At 42.9% G+C, this 22,264-nt stretch overlaps 1 protein-coding gene across 1 annotated transcript; it reads left to right on the forward strand.

Annotated features, from left to right (window-relative positions):
* The first annotated feature begins 209 nt into the window (after window positions 1-209).
* On the forward strand, window positions 210-22,036 carry prr12b (proline rich 12b). Its single transcript, XM_088316711.1, has 16 exons — window positions 210-638; window positions 3,955-4,106; window positions 5,585-5,746; window positions 5,951-10,389; window positions 10,765-10,971; window positions 12,218-12,292; window positions 13,306-14,137; window positions 14,765-15,372; window positions 15,460-15,576; window positions 15,841-15,974; window positions 16,775-17,628; window positions 17,704-17,823; window positions 18,305-18,402; window positions 18,483-18,614; window positions 19,089-19,184; window positions 21,024-22,036. The coding sequence occupies exons 1-16, from the start codon at window positions 556-558 to the stop codon at window positions 21,156-21,158; spliced, it is 8,244 nt and encodes a 2,747-aa protein (XP_088172837.1). The 5' UTR covers window positions 210-555; the 3' UTR covers window positions 21,159-22,036.
* The last annotated feature ends 228 nt before the right edge of the window (window positions 22,037-22,264 follow it).

Genomic DNA, 22,264 nt, shown 5'->3' on the forward strand with positions numbered 1-22,264 from the left:
ACGTTCCAGCATGTGTTTGTCGTTAAAACGGCAGACGAGTGACCATAAAAAGGCGCAGCTCGTTCACCACAGCCAATTTCTTCTCCAAAGGCCCCCACAATACTAAGAGAGCGCTGCCGTGCGTGACAAATTGTCTGCGTGAGAGAGAAGGACTGGAGGAGGGGGACTGGAGAGACGAATCGTCTTAAAAATGGCGTCTTGTGAAGAAAAGGGGCCAAATAGCTTTGGTGTGCAGTGGGCTTGCGTATTGGAGCTGCACAGGAACGTGGAGCTGTGCGCGCGAGACAATAGACAGTGAAATATATGGGGAGGAGGTGCTCCTGGCTGCTGTGACCCCCTCCTCCGCCTCCTCCTCCTGCACTCGCTCCTTCTCCTCCTCCTCTTCCCTCCATTCCTCCCAGTCTACAGGCTCGTCAAGCAGAGAAATAAACAGAAGGGAGCACAGAGAGAAGGAAGGAGAGGACATTCCTCCCACCTCTCTTTCTCCCCTTCCCCCCACCCCACCCGCACTATCTGCTGCCCATCTTCATCCAGGCAGCCCTTTTTTTCTTTTTCATGGAGAGGAATTATCCAGCTGCTGGTTTCGGAGATCTCGGCTCTGGGACGGGATGGAGTTACGACAGAACGGCCAAAGCAAGGTAAGCGAGGGGCGAGGGGTGGTGGTGATGGGGGTCTCGTTAAGCGGTCCTCTGCATTCAGCCAAGCGGGCTCAATGCACGGTACTCGCCGCTCAGGTACAGTCAGTCGTATTGTCATCAACCTGGGGGTGGGAGGGGGTGGAGAGGGAGGGAGGGGGCGTCTCTGAAATGTAAGGAATGCGATGGAAGGTTAATAGTGACAGTATGGTGAAAGGAGAAGGTGGGCAATGAAAAAGGGTCTGCTTCATTTCTTTATTTCAATGTGGACTTGTGGAAGAATGACAGATGACATCTGCCAGCACACGCGGGGCTGCATTGTTATCCACCACCACTGCAGCTTTGTCTGCCTTAAGACAACACAAACGCGTGACAGGAGAGGAGACACTTGCAGCTCCGCTGGCACGCTTCACTGCTGCTCTCTAGTCTGGACTGGACAACTATTTGCACATATTCAACAGACAAGCGTGTACTGCTCAGGAAAAGATTCATCGTTAAATTTCATGTGCAACATATATTTTTAAATGACAGAACCCCCCGCCCCCTCAGTGTTTTAATATTAAATAATCTGAGATTTCCCTTGTTAGTAAACAGTGCTTTACAATAGTGTCACGTGACTGACGAACGTGCCCTCACTGTCGCCGGATTAAACGTCACCTAATTAGATGCAATGTGTTCCGCAAGTTACGCTAGCCGCTGGGCAAGTTGTCCTCAATGTCTTACGTGGCTGCATGTGCACACAGGATTGCGAGTGTGACAATGGCTGAATGAGTGCAGCATGCCGCACCGCACGCTGACAGCCTCCACGCATTCGTCTCATGCACGCAGTCGAGCCCCGTTTGCGATCGGGCTAATTGTCCAGCACGGAAGCTCACGCCGTCCTTTTATGTTGACAGCGTTCAACTCAGAACTACAGTCGCACCCACCCCAACTTACTTATAGCGCCAATAAATGATTCATCGAGTGGATTTTCTTTCCACGCCAATGCAGCCAGTGTGTTGGAATGAAGCGCGGCCTGGAGCCTTGCTGAAGTCGGCTAGCTGCCGTTAGCTTCGCTGCTTCACGTTAGCGGTCGCCTTGACAACCACATCGGTCCGCCGTCAGATTCTTTGGCGAGCTTTCAGTGGAAAAACGCTGCGTTCGTGAGCATTACATATTCATGCATGGTTGTGATGCAGGATAAACTAAAAGTACGAGTGCCGAATTCAATGAAATGGTTACAACATTAAATGGAACTTCTCTGTCATTGTAAAAAAAAAGAGAGGAAAATCTGCAATTTGATTATAAAGACATCGGCACACCAAAATTATATACAAGCGACATATTAACAGCAGATAAGGTATCATCACATATTTATGACGAATGTAGAGCTATTTTTATCATAATTTAATATCTGATTAATTATGCAATTACATTGATGAGGTCAGTGATTCCAAACCAGTGCCAGGCCGAATCATCAAGTGGGAAATTATAAATGCAGTAATGTCTCTTCAACTACCTTTGCCAGTGATGTATTTTGACAGGCACAAAAATTACATTTTCTACAGAAGAATTAAACTGTGGAACCACTTTTTTTGTCGTGTCAAGAGATATCTTTTCTCATGTAAAATACGTTCCATGGCTCAGTAAAGGTTGTGAAACACTGGTTTAGGTATTATACATCACTAGCAGCATGATTGACTAGTGGGTAGCACATCTGCGTCACAGTTGGTCGGGGTTTGAATCTCGCCTCTCGAATTCCTGTTTGGAGTTTGAATGTTCTACATGTGCTGGCTTTGGCTTTCTATGGGGAGTCTCGCTTCCTCCACCGATCCAAAAAGATGTGTATTAAGCTTTCTGGTATTGAAGTCTCAAAATTGTTTGCAGGTATGGACGGTTGTTTGTTTATGTGTGCCCTGTGGCTGGCTGGCAACAGGTCCAAGGTGTACCCCACATGGCGGAAATCTTGCATCTCTAAAATAATCACTTTTACCAAAGCAAAACTGCATGACTGTTGTGCTATTCACATTGCATCACCAAAAGGAGAAAGCAATTTTCAACACTTTAAATAGCTCAATAATTTGTAAAATCATACCCATGTGGTGATTGAACGACAGTAATGATTTCTCAAAGAAATATGCAATTGACCAAACTTAGACATATGAGTTTTTGGCCTGGTGCCAGCTATACCTGATTCAGTGATGACTTTTGTTCCGTGATCTGCTTTTTTCCCCCTACAAATTTCATTTCCAATTAAGACGGATGATGTAGTAGTGAAGCTCTAAAAACTACAGTCACTTTAAAAAACATTCGCCTGAATTCTTACCTCTTTGACGTCTTTCGTTTATATTCATAAAAGACAGAATTATGATCTATGATATATCTCTTGTATTAGATGCAATTTTATTCTGCTTCTGTATGTAAAGTTCGGCCCAGTGGGTGTTGAGACTAACCTTCCACTGACTAACCGGTAGCTCAGAGATGTAATTCTCGAAATAACTTATTATTATTTATAGTAAGCTCCAATTGGTGAGCAGTGTACAACACAATTAGTGTTGTAACTGGAACTTTAGTGGGAAATTGGGTATTGGTAGGTATTTTTATCCACCACGAGGAGTCTTTTATCAGTGTCATCTGCTGTGTTGACTTTGACGCTTTGTAAATACAGATGGGCTCTCATTGGCTGGAACATTTCTGTCTGGAGTGAAATCGCTGTACATGCGATCCTAGTTATTGTTCTGTTGTTACATTCTTTGAAGCACTTTCATGCCGTAAGGATTCTGTGGTTGTTGGCTCTTTTTTGTGCCATCGTTACACACAAGTTCAAATACATCTACGGTCTATTTACTGGAAAGCTCAACACAAGAGTTACAGTGTACAGCACAGGCTGATGTTTGTTTTCATTTACACTCAAGGTCATCAAGATCACAACGCATGCCCTTTGTTACAATGCACCTGAGAAAGGAACTTTTGTGTTCCTTTTCTCGCCATTGGTAGGAGTCATGCAAGGAAGCGAGCAAATGCATCTATTTATCATTTACCGATTGAACATCACATGAAATACTATTGCTCCTTCTCAAGTTGATGTCATTGCATGTGGGATATTGAATTAAAGTCGCTGATATCAAGTATCATGCTATCCGATGTGCACAGTTAAATCAAAACTTTTGATAAAAAAAATATATTCATTTGTGTTTTAATGAAAGTCAAAGATTGTATATATAGACAACTTAAAATTGAATGAAATGTTTGTGTATTTTTACCCTGAAACTGCCCAAAATCAAAGTGTGTGTACTCCTTTTTTTGTTTAAATAAAATAACTTTATTATTATGTCTTCAGCCTCATGTATGGGAGTGCCAGGTCATCCCACCCCGACTCAGAGCTGCTCCACCGGCAAGCTTATGGTACCCCTCACCCGCTTCAGGGTTATGCAACCACCCACCACCCAGGAGGCTCCAGACAGGGTGGGGGCTGGGGTGGTCGCACACTGGGTAAGGAAAAAGGTAGCATTAAAAAAATAGAAGACTGTTTTGACAATTTATCCAAATTGGATAGACAACAATCTGTGGTGATTACATCTTACATATTTTGGGTCTTTATACTTTCATCACTTCCCATCGATTTACAGTTCATTTTCTTGTTCAGTACTTATTTGTATTAAATATCCCTTGAACCAGTTTGTTTGTGTTTTGTCTTAGTGGCTTTTGGCAATGTGGACATATTAAACAAATTCATTGCTCTAGATTTGTCTTTTTTTTTTCAATAAAAAAATACAATATTAAAGACACTGCGGGAGTCATGAGTCACAGCAAAAAGTAATATTGACATACAGTACTTAACCAGTTTATGAGACTCGCTGCCTTATATTAACAGCATTGGTAAAAAAGTTATTTCTGAAAATCTAATGATCAATACAGCAGAAGGGAAGCTTTACCTGAAATTATGTTTTTAATGCTAAAATGCAAAATATACACTGTCACCCACATTTTATTATCGAAGTCAGAGATGCAAATCCTTTAGCTATTTGTTTGCACTGATTCAGAATCTGCCCTAATAATAATAATAACAAAATAATAATAATAACAAAATCATAATAATAATAATACTATGTAATATATATTCATGAATTAAAGGTAGGGTTGAGCAACAGGTGGTATTTTTTTCAAATGAGATTGCTATAAATAACAACCCATGGTAAAATCTGCTTTTATAGGTCAAATTTAAAAACCAAAAAATAAAAATATCTCTAAAACTTGATGTGCTAGAAAAAAAAGTAGACATTATGAAGTCTGTTTAGGGACACATAAAGCCAGAATTTGCTGTTGACCAGTGTAATTACTGTTATTGATGAAGTTTAAAAGTTACTGTTTTAAAAACAAAGATACAGTAAAGTACATTATTATTTCATGGTTAAGATATCAAATTATAGAGACATTTTAAACATATTTTTGGATAATTTCTGATTTGAAACTCATTGAGGGCGGCAGGATGGCCAACATCTCCGCGATTGTAGTAAGACTAAGCGGTTCAGAGAATGGATGGATGGATGGATGGATGGAAACTTGGTGAGCTGGCTCAAATTTGGCAATAAAAAGGTAAATTAATTTCAATGTTCAAAACGGTAAACCGCTGAGAGCTCATTGAAATGGAAATAATTCTCATTAACCCACTGATGCTGGCTGGCCTTGTTATGCAATACTCGATATTGAAATATTCAGTGTAGACCTTTGCAGGTGAAATAAAAATGAGGAATAAAATTCACTTTTAGACCAATTTTAAGCCATCATGTTGTCTGTATGAGGTTGTAGGAAAATAATGGAAATGATCTTAAATCCATTCTTGTTTCACTTTATGAGAGACTCCCGTGATGATGCTGCATGTTAACATGTCCTCGTTGATGTCATGAAATGATGTTGAAATGTTTGATAAAATTCTCATGGAAAACATCATGTATGTGTTTTTTTCCCAGGCCTGTCAGGGCTATTTGATGCCAACCTCCACCACTCAGGCCCCTCGGGTCCTGATCCATCCGTCATGAATCTGATTTCAGCTTTGGATTCTCGTGGTCCACAGCCCCCCCCCTCTGCTTCTTCCCTCCTCACACAGTTTCGCACACCCTCTTGGCAGACTGGTAAGTGTCAGCACGTTAGGGGAATCCAAGTTTAATTGTAAAAACGAGTGAAATACCCCAATAAATTGGAAATTGATTCATCTTGGAAAATATACCAATATTATCGTAAAAACGTCTCACATATGACTATTGTGTTGCGTTGAATTTGAACTGTGACTTGTATTAACCAACACTATGTATTTAATGTTGATTTGTGTCCTGTAGCGATGCATACACCGGCCCCCACAGAGCTCTTTATTTCAGGAGCCCTTCCGGGTTCCAGTTCCTTCCCCTCCTCCTCAGCCCTTTCTGCATACCAGCATCCTGGCTCTTTCTCAGGACGCTCCTTCACTCCTTCATTATCCCTCCAGGAAACACCTACTTTCAGCCCATCTTCCAATGGTTTGTTGTCCCCCCATGATCCTCTGCTGCACATTAAAACACCCTCCCAGTCCAGCTTGGGATTTGATCGCCTGCTGTCTTCCCAGAGTAGCGCCTACCGGAGCTCCCAGGAGCTCCCAGCGCCTCCTCAAAACCATGCTCCACCCACCTCCTCCAGTTGCCACCTGCCCCCTCCCCAGTTTAACCTGCTGTCCTCCCAACTCCACAACCAGTCCTCTCAGCTCTATAATGCCTCCATGTTCTCCTCCACACCAACCCTAATACCCACCACCCCTCCACAGCCACTTCCTCCACAGGAGAGGTCAATTCCCCGGCAGGATACCGTTATAAAGCATTACCAACGTTCATCCCCAGCTCATTCCTCAACACTCCCACTACAGCAATATCTCAGTTGCGGTGGGACAGTGGGCTACCAGCAAATGCCAAGCCATCACCGTCATGCTGGGTTGTCCTGTAGTCCCTTGGGGGAACAAAGTCCACCCTCAGATCCCAAACCCTCACCACAGTCTGAGTCACTGCCGTATCGACCTAATGTTCAAACACCCTACACTTCTTCTTCCTCCAGCTCAGCCTCCTCTTCATCTGAGACTAAAGAATCCAAGAGCTCCACTAGTGGCTACTCATCAAATTCAGCATCATCTTCTTCACGCACCTCACACACACCACCAGCAGCATCATCCAACACCTCTTCATCATCTTCAAATCCCAAGGCCAGCACTGGAACCTTGTCTGCTCCCTCTCGTCAGCAGCCCCCACCTCAACCAGCACCAGCACCACCTCCTTTACCGGTGGTGTCATCAGCGCAGTCAACTCCCCAACCATGCCTCTCTACATATGGTTCTCCATCTGGAGCTAAATCTAGCACAAGCCTATCAGGCCAGACACCTCCCCAGCAACAATCCCAGTCATACTCTCCTAACCAGCCAGCATCGGCTCACATGACTCAATCTTGTGGTGGCTTCGGATCCCCTAAAACCTGTGACATGAGCTCTGGAACAGGTGGGAATGGAGGGAAGGCTTTCACTGATTTAGGCTCAGGTGGACGCTCATTCTCATCAGAAATTGTCTTTGGGGAATCAAGTTTTAGTTCAGCTTCTCACAGAAGAGCAGAAAGTCCTTCTTTAGGGTATGGAAATGCTGCAGGATCAACTGGAAGTGGGGCATCAGGAGTTTCCACAATTGATCCTGGACTTGGATCTGCAGGTTCAGGAAGTGCGGTCGGCAGTGGAGGCAGCAGTTCGTACCACTTGAATGAATCTAATACCTCACCTTCTATCAGTTCTACTGTCCCCCACCCTGGGTTGCACTCTCCTGCTTCTGCTCGGCCTGCACAATCCCCTGGAGGTTCAGGGTCCAGCAAATACCTGCCCTCCATGCTCTCACCCACATTTATGGCATCATCACATCACATTACTGAAACACGCCAACAGCCCTATCACTCAACTCAACCCAAACCAAAAACACAGACCAACATGCTAGGGGTAGAGCGCTCCCAAGAGGAGGAAGAAGATGATTTCCTCATCCAACAATTACTACATACACAAAGTTCAACTTCTCATTCAACCCAGCATCATCCACCTTCTCTACAGATGCCACAACAGCTCCCACTAACTGGAGATACAGAAGCCAAGGGAATGACTTATGACATGAACAAGATCTCAGAGGAGCGTTACCACCTTCACAGCGTAATTCGTACAAATAGCACTACGAGCACTTCAGACCCTGAAACATCTATTAGTGAAGTAACAAGTGGATTGACTAGTCAATTGGAAATATCACAGGAGAAGCAACAACAGATCAAATCTGAGTTGACAATATCGAAATCCACTTCTGAAGGGGTAGGAGGTGTCAACCACTCCCATCAATCAGAACACGACTCCCTGGTTTCTGTAGGTCATTATGGAAGAGGGGACCCCTACACACAGCACCCACATTCTCAACATTCCCACCATATCTCGCACCTGTCACCCCATTCTCAAAACCAACAACAAGTTCAGCAATCCCAACTCTCTCAGCACACACAGCCTTCGCATCATTCTCAGCAAAATCATTCTCACTCACAGCATCCTCACATGGAGCTAAAAAAGTCTTCAGATAGGACAGATAGTTCCTACTTGTGTAATACAACAGATGTGCAACAGGCTAGACCAAACCAGGTTTCGCACCAGATGATGAATTCTCCACCGGATTGTCCTCAGCAAGCTCAGATGCTGCATTCTGTCATGTCTCGGACTAAAATGGACTCCCAACAAGGACCACAGCAACATCCCTTGAGCCAGCAAGGTATAATGGGATCATCTAGAGGAGCAGGGCTTACAGGGGTGGATTCCCATCCACAAAGTCAGTCCTCACAGCTGCAACTCCAGCTACAGAATCAGACTTTGGATGCACACTATAACCTTGGAGCACCAAGAGATCAAAGCCGAATAAACCAGAACTCTGTGTCCCCACTAGGTATGTTGGACCAGCGACTCTCACAGCCAAGGATCAGAGATAGTGGAGGATCTCAATCTCTAGATAGACATGGAATCAGGATGGGTGCTAATATTACAGAAGGTGATAATGTTGCTGGGGAAAGACATAGACAACAGCACAGTCTATCCTCCCACCACCATCCTCAACAATCAGCCCCGGAGCTTCATGGCTTTCTCTCTGAACCAGATTTGGGTTTACCCACCACCTCTCACATGCATCACGTCAACCAATCTCAGACCCATGGCCACCACCAACAGCAAGCACACGGTCACCATCAACCTTCCCATTCCCATTTAGCTCATCCGCAGTCACATCGAATGATGGGAAATATAGGAACCACCCAACAACTGCAACAGTCCCAACCAAGCGAGACAGAAAACCATCTGTCACACACCCAGTTGGACCGACTTAAGCCGCCTCAGTTTGACACTGTGAGCCCTGGTGGAAAAACAAGACATAATCAAAATCAGCAACAAGAGCAGTTTACATCTTTAACATCTATCTGCTTTTCAGACTCTCTCTTAAATGATGAAGACCGAACTTTCTTTCCAGGAATGGAGGACATGTTTTGTTCAGCAAACTATAAATCCAGTTGTGCTGGGAATTCTGTGACTGGACAGGCTTCTCAACAGAACATTACCCAAGGTCGTGGGCAAGAGGGTATGGATGTCCTAAAAACAGGAGGTGCTGGACAACGTTATGGTCTGGTTGGTCATCAAGGAGATCAAGGCTATGGGCAATATTGTCACAGTCTCTCTGGATCGGGAAATACAAATCTGAATATGGAACTTGACTCTATGAAGACCCATGATTTGCCTTCAACTGTGAATACTGATCAACTTGGCCTCATACAGTCTCAGACCCCTGCTATGGGATTGAATCCCGCTGCTCAAGACTCTGTCAACAAAATGACAGGATCTCTGGGAGTTGTTGGAGGTTCAAGCAATACTGGTATGACCTCAGCAATTTTTTGTTCATCCCGACCCAAAAAACTGCTAAAGACCAGCTCATTTCATTTGCTTAAACAGAGACGTGAGCCCCAAACTTTAACAAAGAAAAATTATGCACAGGAATATGAATTTGAAGATGATGAAGATAAAGCTGATGGTCCAGCTGATATCCGTCTAAACAATCGACGCCTCCCTGACCTACTCCCTGACTTGGTTTCTAGTTGTCGAAAGTCCAGTGGGACATCAGCAGTCAGTGGGCTCAGTCCACTGATGGGTGACATGGACTTCTGCCACCCTTCCAACTATTCATCCCTTGGACATTCACAACCACTCCTCCCCCAGGATGGCCCAAAGAAAAGAGGGAGGAAACCAACAAAACCAAAACGTGAAGGCCCTCCTCGCCCTAGAGGTAGACCTCGAATACGCCCTCTTCCAGAGCCTTCTTACTGTCGAGGCCTGATGGGATCAACAACTGGAGAAAGTAGAAGGGGCCGCGGGAGGGGTAGAGGTCGAGGTAGGAGGGAGGAAGGGCACATGGAAATTCATCAAGATATGAACAAAGCACACAACCTTCCGTATCAGCAGCAACAACAACAGCAGCAGCACCCACAGCAACACTTCGGCCAGACGCCGCATCTCCAACAGCATCCACATGAGCATCACGGACAACAGCTAGACCACCACCATATATCACAACAGCAACAAGGACATCTCTTGCACCATCATGTGCCCCCCTCTCACCACCAAATGCATCACCAACAACAGCAACACAGTTATCAACAACATATGCAGCAACCAGCCCAACAGCTGCAACAAGATCAAGGGAGCCCCGTCAAGGTACAGTGACGTTGAAGTAATACACTTTTTTTTTTTTTAAATATCTCAGTTTTTAGACAACTTTGTTTTTGTTTTAACCATTTGCTAAATGGCGCATCGCTGGCGTTGGACAAAATCCCTGTACCCCCAGAATAATACGTTTGCAGGAGAGTCCTAAATGTGACGTTTGATCAATCAACAACATTGCAATGTCAAAGAGAGTTAGACTTTTTCAACATTTTAAATTGGTCAGTAACTTGTAAAAATAACATTTTGTAAAGGCCACGTCTAATTTCCTTATATTTAATTATGACATGTATGTGTCAAATAAGACAAAAGGCTTTTGTAGATTCCATGTTTTACGTTACGTTTTATTGGTGTCGATCCATCTTTCAGGTCACACTACCGGGTTCTCTCCTGCCCACGTCAGAATCATTGCTGAGGACTGATTCGTTGTCCAGCACGGATCCGGCTCTGTCTGATGGATCAATGGGTTCGGCACCATCACTGGGCCCCAGTCCTGGACCCAGTGCCAACATGGACATCAGCAGGAATGAGTTAAACCAGACACAGAACAAGATGCATCATGACAATCCTGGAGAGGTAGCTAAAGTCCTTCAAATAGAATTTATATTCCTGTATACGGTGGAATATTGAGTACCGTAATCTCAGTCGAGTAGATTGAAACTGTCTCCTCTTTAGTTTAACTGACTAAATTCAATTATTTTCTAATGACCCTCAGCCCTGCCTTTGCTTTGAAAAAGAAACCAATTTGAAGTGCAGATACATTTGTAGTTCTTCTCGTAGCAAATGTTTGAAACGATCATATGAATGACGACAATACCGGATTTTACTATGCAGATTTGAATGGCCTGGCTCTGTGCAATGTGTGACCAAAGCTGAGAGTTTCTCATCTCCTCTGTCAAATTATTCACAACAGCTTGAGGGCGAATGAAGCGGCTTTTTCGCAGGGGAGTGGCAAAATGACAAATAAATGGGGTATGGTTGAAGAAAAAGAAAAGAGTGGCTGAACCGTGATTTTTTTTGGGGGGGGAAACTTGAGAATGAACCCATTTGATATTTACTATAAAACATAAATCTGATTTTTTTGTTAAATAGTATATAACATACAAACAGATGTATCAATTTTTCTTTGTCTCTTAATTTATGTTTCGATTTCATATTAATTAGTTTCTTATTAAAACATCTAGCGGCCGTGTTATGTAATTGAATTCAGGATATAATCTTGATTAAAAATACCTTTTTATTATGTCATGGGGCCATAATTTGGTATTATATACACTCCGTGATTCAAACAAGGATGCAGCTCGTTTTTAGCATGAACACTTAATGTGTGATCTATATTTTGGCTGCAAGAAAACACCTTCTGTTTCCTAAGCAAGTCCAACTCCTTTACAGTTCTGTGACTGTATTTTCAGATATGTTCTCATTTGGCGACTTGGTAACCATGGTTATACTGCTGATTTTCCCCATAGGTGCTGCTTGGAGGGTTGGATTTTTTCCCCCCTTCAAATCTGTAGTCCTGCAAATTTAGGACTGTATAGCACAACCTTAACATCTAAATAGTCTTTTAATGAACCAAGTAATTAAATTCTCACAGTTGATAAATCACATTTGAACTCCTTTGATTTTGAGCACTGGGGTGACTGTCAGAATGTAGTCCGTGCAGGGCAGACTTCTCATCTTCAACATAAAAGTTGTGAATTAATACTGTGCATTTGATCAGGTACTCTACTGTCTGTATAATACGGAGGAATGTTTTTAGTTCATCCACATATTTTCCTGGACTTCTACAATATTCTAAAATGTCTGTCTTATTACAACACAGATGACGTGGAAGAAAGAAATTGAAGATCCGTTAAACCCCGAAGCCTGGGGCACTATGCAGAAACTCTCCAGTTCTGTAAGTTGCATTGCATGAAAATAAGCAAATCCAAACCTTATGCGTGAAGCTTATACAGCAGCATGCATCGGATGTTTTCACCGGAGAAATTGTGCCATAATTTAGTTTAGATACGAAACGCAAGAAGACAATGATATAACATTTTGTGCTGGTTTTCGATTATAGGATTTGGGGAAAAAGGGAGGTTTTAGCTGACTGACAGCCAGTTCTCTCTGACTGACAAAAGAGAGGAGAGAGATCACTGTTACCAGGGTAGCCGTTGTCATGGTTACTGTATTTTTTTCAAGTGCAGGATCCTTGCTGCCACCTGCTGTCTCTTAAGCCTTACTACCAATAAGGCAACAAATTGAATGGTCTGCCTCAGTTTCATTTGCTTTTAAATTGGCGTGCCTTCAAGTGTGTGTGTGTGTGTGTTTATTTCTTGAACAGCAGTCAGCATCAGGAATTCTGTTTTGTTTTCTTATGCGATTTCTTTTCATCAGTTAAATAAAAATGTCTTCTCTTGTCAAGCATCTAAAAGTATGCTCCACTGCTATACATCACTACTGCATCCAAAGGCCATCTTTTGTTGTTTCGAGGGTGAAAACAAGACTATATTTTCTTTGACTCGTAGGTGCAGTGTAGAGAAAAAAACAATTGGGGAAAAAAAAACACATATTAAGGCGGAAGTGGCACTGTGCATAGAGTCATTGCTCATATTTACATTTTGACATTATGAAATCATGGGCTACCAAAATGTGAGAATCCAGAATTGCTTTTCTCCAATTTAGACATTAAAACACAAATCATTGTCACACATATACAATTTGACAGAAAAAAATAGTCTTTCCCTTTTTCAATTTTTTTGCAGTTTGGCCTTGGCCTGTTCTTTTCTGAGTGACATTATATTTCTACAATAATGTATTGATAAAACACCACCTCTCATGGGATCTTAAGACAATACTGGACTGTATAATCATAAAATATGCATTGATCTTGTTCCCTAGATCTTGAAGCTCTACTTTTGTTTTCAGGTTGACGAGAAAGCATTTGAATTCAAACCTGGCTTCATGTCCTCTTTTTTGGACTTCTTGAAGACAGGCAAAAAACAGTCAGGCCTTGAGATGGTAGATGACAGATGTGAAGAGGAAGCTATGGACACCTGTTCTTCTCTGAAAGGTGGGATCAGACCCATAACTCCCACAACGCCACTATCACCAACTCCGCCACAGCGGCCAACGGGGACATTCAGCGAGGAGAGGGAAGGCGAGGGTGTGGACCTAGCTCTCAGTAGTTGCCCGAGTCCTTGTAAACCTCTGGATGATGAACTGAAAGGGAACCTGGAGGCTCTGCCCTCCTTTTCGTCCGATGAGGAAGACTCGGTCAGTAAAAACCAGGACTTGCAGAAAAGCATCTCGTCAGCCATCTCTGCCCTCTACGACACTCCACATTCTCTGGCTGCTGCTATGGCGTCTGCTATGATCAAAGTACCATCAACGCTCTCTCCCCCAACACCACAGGAGCCAGCACTCAGCCCCTTGCCCCCCGCCATACCCCCCCTCGTCCCCTCCACCACTATGGCTAATGGCGAAGTGGGGATGCTCACGTACAATCAGATTCATGTTTCAGATGAGAACAACTTTATTTCCTCACAATCCAACCGAGAAGAGGAAGAGGAGAATGAAAGTGATCCAATAGGAGAAAAGAAGGAGGAGAAAGAAGAAGGGGTTGAAGGGAAAACTGCGTCTGAGGAAGAAATAAAGAGAGATCCACAGGATTCACAGCAGGGAGTTGTGGAAGGGCAGGAGGTGATGAAAGAGGACCGACTGTCTGAAAGGCAGAAATTGGAGGCGTCCAAACTTGAAGGTAATACCATTATTTTAACAGAAAATGATTTTGGACTAATTTGGAGGGTAATTGGCTCGCTTTTGTTCCAAATTGACCTGGTCATCTGGTCTCAAAGTAATTTGCCTGAGCAGGTGGTGCAGCATTCAAGAGGCTTCTAAATTTAGGTCATGTGATGATCTGTCAGCTTTGCCAAAAACTTTCATCACTGATGTGGACAATCCTCACAAGAAGAGTCAGATAATCTGCCAAGTCAGTTGGTGCCGACCATGTGTCCATGCTGTTGCACAAAGGGAGTTGTAAATTGGAGGAGGATACGCGTACAATAAAACAATACCTAGCCTTAATTACTGCCCCTTCAAAGCTTTGGGAGATTTAGTTTCAATATTTTTAATATTAGTTAATTGTGATTGATTGTTGATTATAAGTGTTTTTTGAAAAATTTGGGGGTTTGAGAAAAAAAGCATTATTTCTTTTCTTCCAATGCATTTCATTGAACGTTTTATATGCAGATTTTCGCACTTCACGCTTATTCCCACGCCAACACTATTTATCAAAGTGTAGTCCAGCTCACCAAACGGTTTGACTTTCATTTAGCATTCCCGAGCAGAATGTGAAGCTGATTTCCTCCCCCTCCTTATGTTCCAGATTCCCCATCAGGTTCTGTGCTCGCTCCGGCGCCGCTGTCTGCATCACCCTCCGTTTCCCCTTCACCACCCACCGACTCTTCACCCTTGCCGCTCCCTCCTGCATGTCTGTCTGTTTCTGCAAACACCCCGCTGCCGATCCAACAGGATGAAGAGGTGGATCCCCCTTATCCTCCCTGCAAACAGCAGCATGTCTCCTACCAAGCAGCGGCAACTGCAGGCACCTCCCCACCCCCCTCCACCTCCCCACCTGCCATCCCCTCGCCGCCTCTCTCCAACCTTCCCCAGAGCCACTCCATACCCCCTCCATCCACCACACCTCCCCCGTCATGCTCTGACCAGGACCAGGAACCTGAAGCTGGGCAGGCCTCCCCCTCCTCCCCTTCATCTTCTTCACCATCCGCTTCTTCCTCCCCACCGCCATCCCCGCCCACCCCAGAGGAGGCACCGGCATCCCAGCGACTCACCGCCCTGCACCTGGCCAAGAAACAGGCTGATGCTGCAATCGCGGGGGAGAGCGAGGAGGAGCACAGCGAGAGCGGAGGCGAGGGAATCTTCCGCGAACGGGATGAGTTTGTTATCCGAACGGAGGACATCGGAACACTCAAGGTGAGTGCGGCCACAGCTCACTGGGAGTGTAGATGGAAAATAAATAACTGGCCATAAACATCACGCATTGCTTGTTTGCACCATCAGATGGCTTTGCAGACGGGTCGGGAGCCCCCACCAATCTGGAGAGTCCAAAAAGCTTTGCTCCAGAAATTCAGCCCTGAGATCAAAGATGGTCAAAGACAGTTCTGTGCAACCAGTAATGTGAGTTTTCCCATTTGCATCTACTAGTCGTTATAATAATGCTCACGTCATACCAACTTCTGCGCACCATCTGTAAATTGTTTTCAATACCAAATTATTGAATTCTTTCAAAGGCGAGAAAATGAATGACATGGTAAGCCCCTCAAGTGTAAACCCTAATTGTTCTCCTCAGTGACAGCATTTCTCAGTGTTCTCTTGCAATATTTTATATCAACAATATTTACTGACTAAGTTTTCTCTTCTTCTGAATGTGTCTTCCCACAGTATCTGGGTTATTTCGGTGATGCTAAAATGCGATACCAACGTTTGTATGTGAAGTTCTTGGAGAATGTCAACAAGAAAGACTATGTTAGAGTGTGTTCCAGAAAGCCATGGCACAGAACTGGTCTGACTTTGAGGTAAGACAATTGGTTAGTTCTTTTATTTATACTGTATCATATAAAATAATGGTTGCAATTGCAAATCAGAATCTGCTCTCAATTGTCTTATCTTGATGAATAAAGGTTAAATGAAATAAGCCAGTGGGACCTTGGCCACATTTTCACTTACATCAGGGATGGGGCGTGTGTGGTAATGCCCACACTTTGTTCCCCATTGATTAATTTATAAATAAAAAAAAAATAAATAAAAACTTTATGAACATGTTTCCTGTGCCAGAGTGGATCCCTCGCGTACTTGCCAAATTCATCTATTCACAGATTGTTTTTCGGTTTGAACGCCCCATAACACACACACACACACACGCACACACACACACACACAAAACAATGCATTATTTTAAATAGTGAAAAACACAATTTTAAATAGTGTGTTATTTTGCGTGTGTGTGTGTGTGTGTTTTTATGGGGCGTTCAAACTCTGGAAATGCATAATGAATCGTTTTCTTTGAAGAATTATTTGAATTCGCTAAACTAATTTTCGCCCAAATTTTTTTAATGCATTCCAGCGCGCAAAAGTTAGAAAGTGGATTCTCACTATTTGCAGGCCAAAACATATTTTGTCCATGTTTAACATACAATTTTGTCATACATCTTTTTAGGCACGTGTGTGGTCCCATGTGCCCCCTCCCAGTAGCGCTGATAACAAAAAAGTCTATAATTTAAGTTGCCCGCATTTGTTTTCACCATACTTAGTGAATGTACAGAACATTATGCAGTATGCTGGCTTGTTCAGTCTGTCAGTCTTTTCTCACTGACAGGCGCCAGTCGCTGCCGAAACAACTACCCACCCCTCACAATCAAACCCCACCTCGAGTTGAGAGAGACGACAGGGACAAGGAGAGACCCAAAGAGAAGGACGTGAAGGAGAAGAAAGAGCGGGACCAAAGGGAGAGAGCGGAGAAGGAGCAAAGAGAACGAGAGCGGAAGGAAAAGGTGGAGAGGGAAAAAAAGGAGAAGGAGAAACAGGAGAGAGAGCAGAGGGAAAGGGACATGAAAGAAAAGGAAAATGTGGAAAAAGATGTGAAAAATGAGCGAAAGGATCGGGATAAAGAACAAGACAAAACAGTAAGCATCAAACGGGAGAGTGAAAGAAGGGACAAGGAGCAGAGAGAGGAAAAGGACAAGGAGATGAGAGAATGTGAGCGAGAACAAAAAGAGAGAGAGAAGAGGAGCAGGCAAATCAAAGAAAGGGAGGAACAGGACAAGCTGTGCAAAGAAAGGAAGCAACAGGAGAGTGAACGCAAGGAAATGGAGAAACAGGACAAGGAGAAGAGGGAAAAGGAGAAACAAGGGAAGGATAGGATGAAAGAGAAAGAGCGACTCGGGCTGGAAACAGCAGTCACAGAAAGGGGAAGACAAAAGGAAAAAGAAAAGGACTTGGGCAGAGGCACAGGAGCAAGGGAGGTCCTAGAGGTCAGAAGAGGACCAGTTCAGTGTGTGAGGGTGAAGGAGAAAAAAATAGGAGCGGAGAAAAAGATGGTGCGGCACTCCAGAGGAGGCAAGACGTCACTGGACAAGTCAGAGCCTCCTTCGAAGAAGAGGAAGAAGTGGATGAAGGAGTTGCCATCCTCATCCTCTGAATCGGATTCGTCACTCCCCAGTGAAGATGAAGGTCAGCCAGCATCTCCGTGGACAAAGATTCAATTTAATCGCTTCTGAGCTCAGTGAGATTTCTGTCTGTTTTCAGGACCTCTGCGAGTTGGACTAAATAGCCGGGCTATGAGAGAGATGTTTAGAAGCTACGTGGAGATGTTGGTCAGCACGGCGCTCGACCCTGACATGATCCAAGCCTTGGAGGACACAGACGGTGAGAACGCACGTTGGAAGACGCAATAAGGGGCTTCAAAAAAGGGCCTCGTCTCTCAACAGAGCAAAACAGTTTTGGCTCACTCAGGTTCTTGGAATGAATATTATGGGTGATAATAACAAAAAATTAGTCAACTTACAAGTATAAAGTCACGTTTTTCAGGAATAAATGTCTGTGGGCGGAGCTAGGATGTAGGACGAGGCAAGCAGCTTCCAAAAGTTGTAGAGAAGCAATTCAAAAGTAAATTTCCCTTAATGTGCACCTCACCTAAAGGATCATATATGCACTTAACTGGAGAACATATTTCATATAATTATATTTAAAGGTGATTAGGTACCAAGCACTCATCAATATTGCTTTAAGAGGGAGTGAGTCATTTTGAAGCGATAAAAAGTGCATATCATAGAACAAACAGTGGACTAAATCTGACAATGGTTAAAATGTCATTTGATGATATTAATACATTTGTTTTATTACTAAGATGAGTTATACCTGCCGCCCATGAGGAAGATTGACAGTCTGCTGAATGAGCAGAAGAAAAGGTTGTTGAGGAGAGTCGCCATGAGTGCTCAGCACCAGGTAAATAATTTGATTAGAAACCGCTGGAAGTGGTGTAAGGGAAGTTACACTTTTTTTAAATCTTTTTTCTGTGTCGCTAGGAGGCTCTTCATGTATTTCCTAAAATGACAGCAGACCCGCTGGACTCAGCAACTGTCAAAGTTCGACTTGGTGGGGAGGGTTACAACCGCAAAACTCTCAACCGCGGCAAGAGGAGCATTCCTAAGCAACAAGTAAGTGCAACTGCTGCCATGACAACATCAGCTTTCTTAGATATTTAGTGGAGGCTTGCGGTTGGTACACCAGCAGATTGCCGCTGATACTTGTGAGTCTGAGTCTGACTTCTTTTACGTCACAGATATATACATTGTAAAAAATTTACACACCATCTTCCGCCATTGTACAATGAAGGTCATCGCGCACCGTTCGTATGTCAGTAGGACTTGGTGACAATGACAATATCAAGTATCAACGTTGACATTGGGATGTGCCGCTATTGTCCTGAAGAGGTCAAAAAGACTCATGAAAGGTTCAACAAAATGATTCCATCAAAGCATTCCATGGCAATTTGTAAAGGCAATACGCGTTGAACATTTCCTGACTCCCTACTGACCTCTAGAGGATACTTCTTTTTACATGAATATTTTGTTTCACTTGGTGAGAGAAGTCCCATTACAATAAGCCCTTTCTTTCGAATTCATTTTCAGGATCTGAAGCTCTCGATTGAAACGTGTCGCATCTACAATCTGTATCATTCCCTTCACCACTATAAGTATCACACCTTCCTGCATTGCAAGAAGGAGGTAAGAGTGCTGCTGCTGCTTTGTGCTCAAATAAATTAAGCTGCTTAGTTGATTCTGATCCAATCAGTTCTCCTTTTTCACAAGCTCTCAGTGAAATGGATATCCTGTCAGTCTTGTTGAAGGAAATTAGGGAGCTAGCATACGGATATATATATATATATATATATATATATATATATATATGCATGTCCGTCATCATCGGTTTTAAAGTTTTAAAGTGATTTTGTCCTTGCATTTAACACTCTGCCCACCTCCCATGCAGAATGAAAATAAGTGTTCGTGCATGACGAGAGGCTAACGGCAGAGGTCTCATAATTTACTAAAAAGACCTGATTAACAGCCACAATTTCTACATTTAGCCATAGAAACCAGAAAGAGAGAGAGAGAGAGAGAGAGCGAGAGAGAGAGAGAGAGAGAGAGAGAGAGAGAGAGAGAGAGAGAGAGAAGAGAGAGCGAGAGCGAGAGAGAGAGAGAGAGAGAGAGAGAGATGAGAGACAGAGAGAGAAAGTACATTACAAAATTTCATTCAGCTCCGAGTGCAAATATTTGATTTCTATGCTCAGACGAAAACCCACTTCTGCCCTTGCTTTAATCCCTCCTTTTTAAAAAAAGGTAATCCTCAGATATGTGTATATATTCCCATTTTACATGATCTGAAGACTTTTTCTAGGTATACAAAAGGCCTATTCAAAACTTTTTTCCAAGTCAGAAATTTACATACAGTAAAATTACAACGCCTTTAAACAATTAGGGAAAATCCTTATGGTGATGTCATGTCTTTGGAAGCTTCTGATAGGTTCAGTTATATTTGAGTTAATTTGAGACACACCTTGGATGTATTGGAAGGCCCATCTGAAACACATAGCTGCTTTTTGCAATATAATGGGAAAATCAAAAGACTTCAACCAAGATATCTGAAAGAGATTTGTGGGCTTGCACAAGTCTGGTTCCTTCTTGAGTTCAAATCCCAGATGTCCTTGGGTGCCATGTTCATCTGTTCAAATAATTACATCCAAGTAGAAACATCATGGGACTGTTCAACCATCATACCGCTCAGGAAGGAGACTGGTTCTGTTTCCCAGAAATGAAGGTCCTTTGGTTCAAAACGTGCCTGTCAACCCAAGAACAAAACCAACAGACCAGATTTCATGTCCTGTGGTCTGATGAAACTAAAATTGAACTATTTGGTCGTAATGAGTAATCGTTATGTTAGGAGGAAAAAAGAGGAAGCAAGCTTGAGAACACCATCCCAACAGTAAAATATCAGGGTGGCACCATCATGTGCCGAACTCGTTACAATGCTGCTCAAGGGAAACAAAGTCATTGTTTTGGCATGGCCATCACAAAGCCCTCATCTCAATTCATGGGCAGAAAGAAGCCTTCGAAATTGTCTCAGTTCGATCATTTCTGTCGGGAGGAATGAGCCAAAATTCCTGTCCACTATTGTGAGAAGCTTCTGGGAGGGTATCCAAAACATTTGACCCAAATCACACAGTAAAAAAGCAATGGAGCCAAATACTAACATAATTTAAATAATTTTAGTAACGCTAATGGATATAAACGGGAAAAGTTTCGTCAGATTTCATGTCAGACCGTGACAAAAAAAAGTAGAGGCTTTTTATATAGTGTATGAAAACCTCAAGCTCGCATGCTAGCTAGCATGCGCGAAAGCTAGCTTACAAGCTAGCAAGCAAGCAAGCAAGATAGATAGATAGATAGATAGATAGATAGATAGATAGACAGACAGACAGACAGACAGACAGATATACAGATATACAGATAGATAGATAGATAGATAGATAGAGTACCTTGAAAATAACAAATAAGTGTTGTGTGCAGACGGACAGCATCGAGCAGGCAGCTGACGACCCGGGCCAGGAGGAGGTGGTGCAGCAGTGCATGGCCAACCAGAGCTGGCTGGAAAGTCTTTTTAATTCCTTCATGGAGCTGCTCAGCCTCAGCGGCAAAGCGTGAATAAAGACATCCGCACAGCCGGTGAAACTACACTATGTCAAGCGAGAACAAAATGGAGGCTCCTTGAGAAATCTCACTACGGATTGCGGAAGGCACTGTTGATTTATTTGAGGAATGTTGAACTCAAATGTGTTTATTTCAAGAAAAATGGCAAGTTGTGAATTTTGAAGTGAATGTGAAGGATATTAGGGGAGCAAAGATCACATGGTCAGCACACCCCACAAAAATTCATGAAGGCCTACTCAATATGCACACACACAGACAAACACACACTGTCTATAAGTAGTTGGTATTGATAACTATGGTTTGTATAATTTATACAATGACATTTTTAAAAAAAGATCATCCTAAAGGGATTAATGGCTGTAAATAAATTTTGGAATATGTTTTAAAGGGGTATACAAAAAATGGCCCACCTGTAATGTTTGCATCTCTCAGACCAACACAGGTAAAACTCGGTTTAAAGTGACTATGTAATAGTCTCCTTGTTTCTACCTGGCTCAGTCTGAAAGCGGTTGAGATTCAGGCGTAATGTATTTAAATTAAGCTGTATTATTTTTTGTGTTTGTTCTTCAAAAGACAACCACAGAGATGATTTTATTCCTGTAAAAACAAAAATTGAAAAAAAGAAACTTTCTTAAAGGAAGTGTGACATGGAATGATCCAAACGCCTAAATGTCCGTGTTTAATGTGTGTCCTTTTTATCTGTCTGTTGTTGATTGATATTTGCCATCATTTGACCTCTCGGAGGATATTCTTGCAGAGCATATTGTTATGATGTGTAAATAGTGTACAGCTTCTTCATTCACCGCTTCCAAGTTCTTCTGTACATGAAATTCCTGTATTTGACAAAAGTAAATAAAACAGTTCGAATGACACATGATGATGGTTGATTATTTTTATAGCTCATTGTAAGTTATTTTACATGTGACATCTATAAGAAAGTGGTACCTTGACATACACAAGTGACACAACTTACACATTTTTCAAGACAAACTGTTTCTCAGTTTTTTTTTATGAGCAATTTTTTTTAAGATACAAGTGCTGTACTTATGGTTGTAGTGAACTCAACTCATCACAACAAGCAGTAGTTTGGCAGATAGTAA

Source organism: Idiotropiscis lumnitzeri, chromosome 15 (genome assembly GCF_059441095.1).
Source record: "Idiotropiscis lumnitzeri isolate Australia: NSW breed Sydney's pygmy pipehorse chromosome 15, RoL_Ilum_1.0, whole genome shotgun sequence".
In the NCBI taxonomy this organism is placed as follows: Eukaryota; Metazoa; Chordata; class Actinopteri; order Syngnathiformes; family Syngnathidae; genus Idiotropiscis; species Idiotropiscis lumnitzeri.

Excerpts from the sequence above, each read along its gene's own strand:
- prr12b (XM_088316711.1), top strand. The coding sequence starts at position 556 with ATGGAGAGGAATTATCCAGCTGCTGGTTTCGGAGATCTCGGCTCTGGG. Across the intron at positions 12,293-13,305 it reads TGCAGAAACTCTCCAGTTCT|GTTGACGAGAAAGCATTTGA; the intron begins GTAAGTTGCATT and ends TTTTGTTTTCAG. Across the intron at positions 15,373-15,459 it reads AGGACATCGGAACACTCAAG|ATGGCTTTGCAGACGGGTCG; the intron begins GTGAGTGCGGCC and ends TTGCACCATCAG.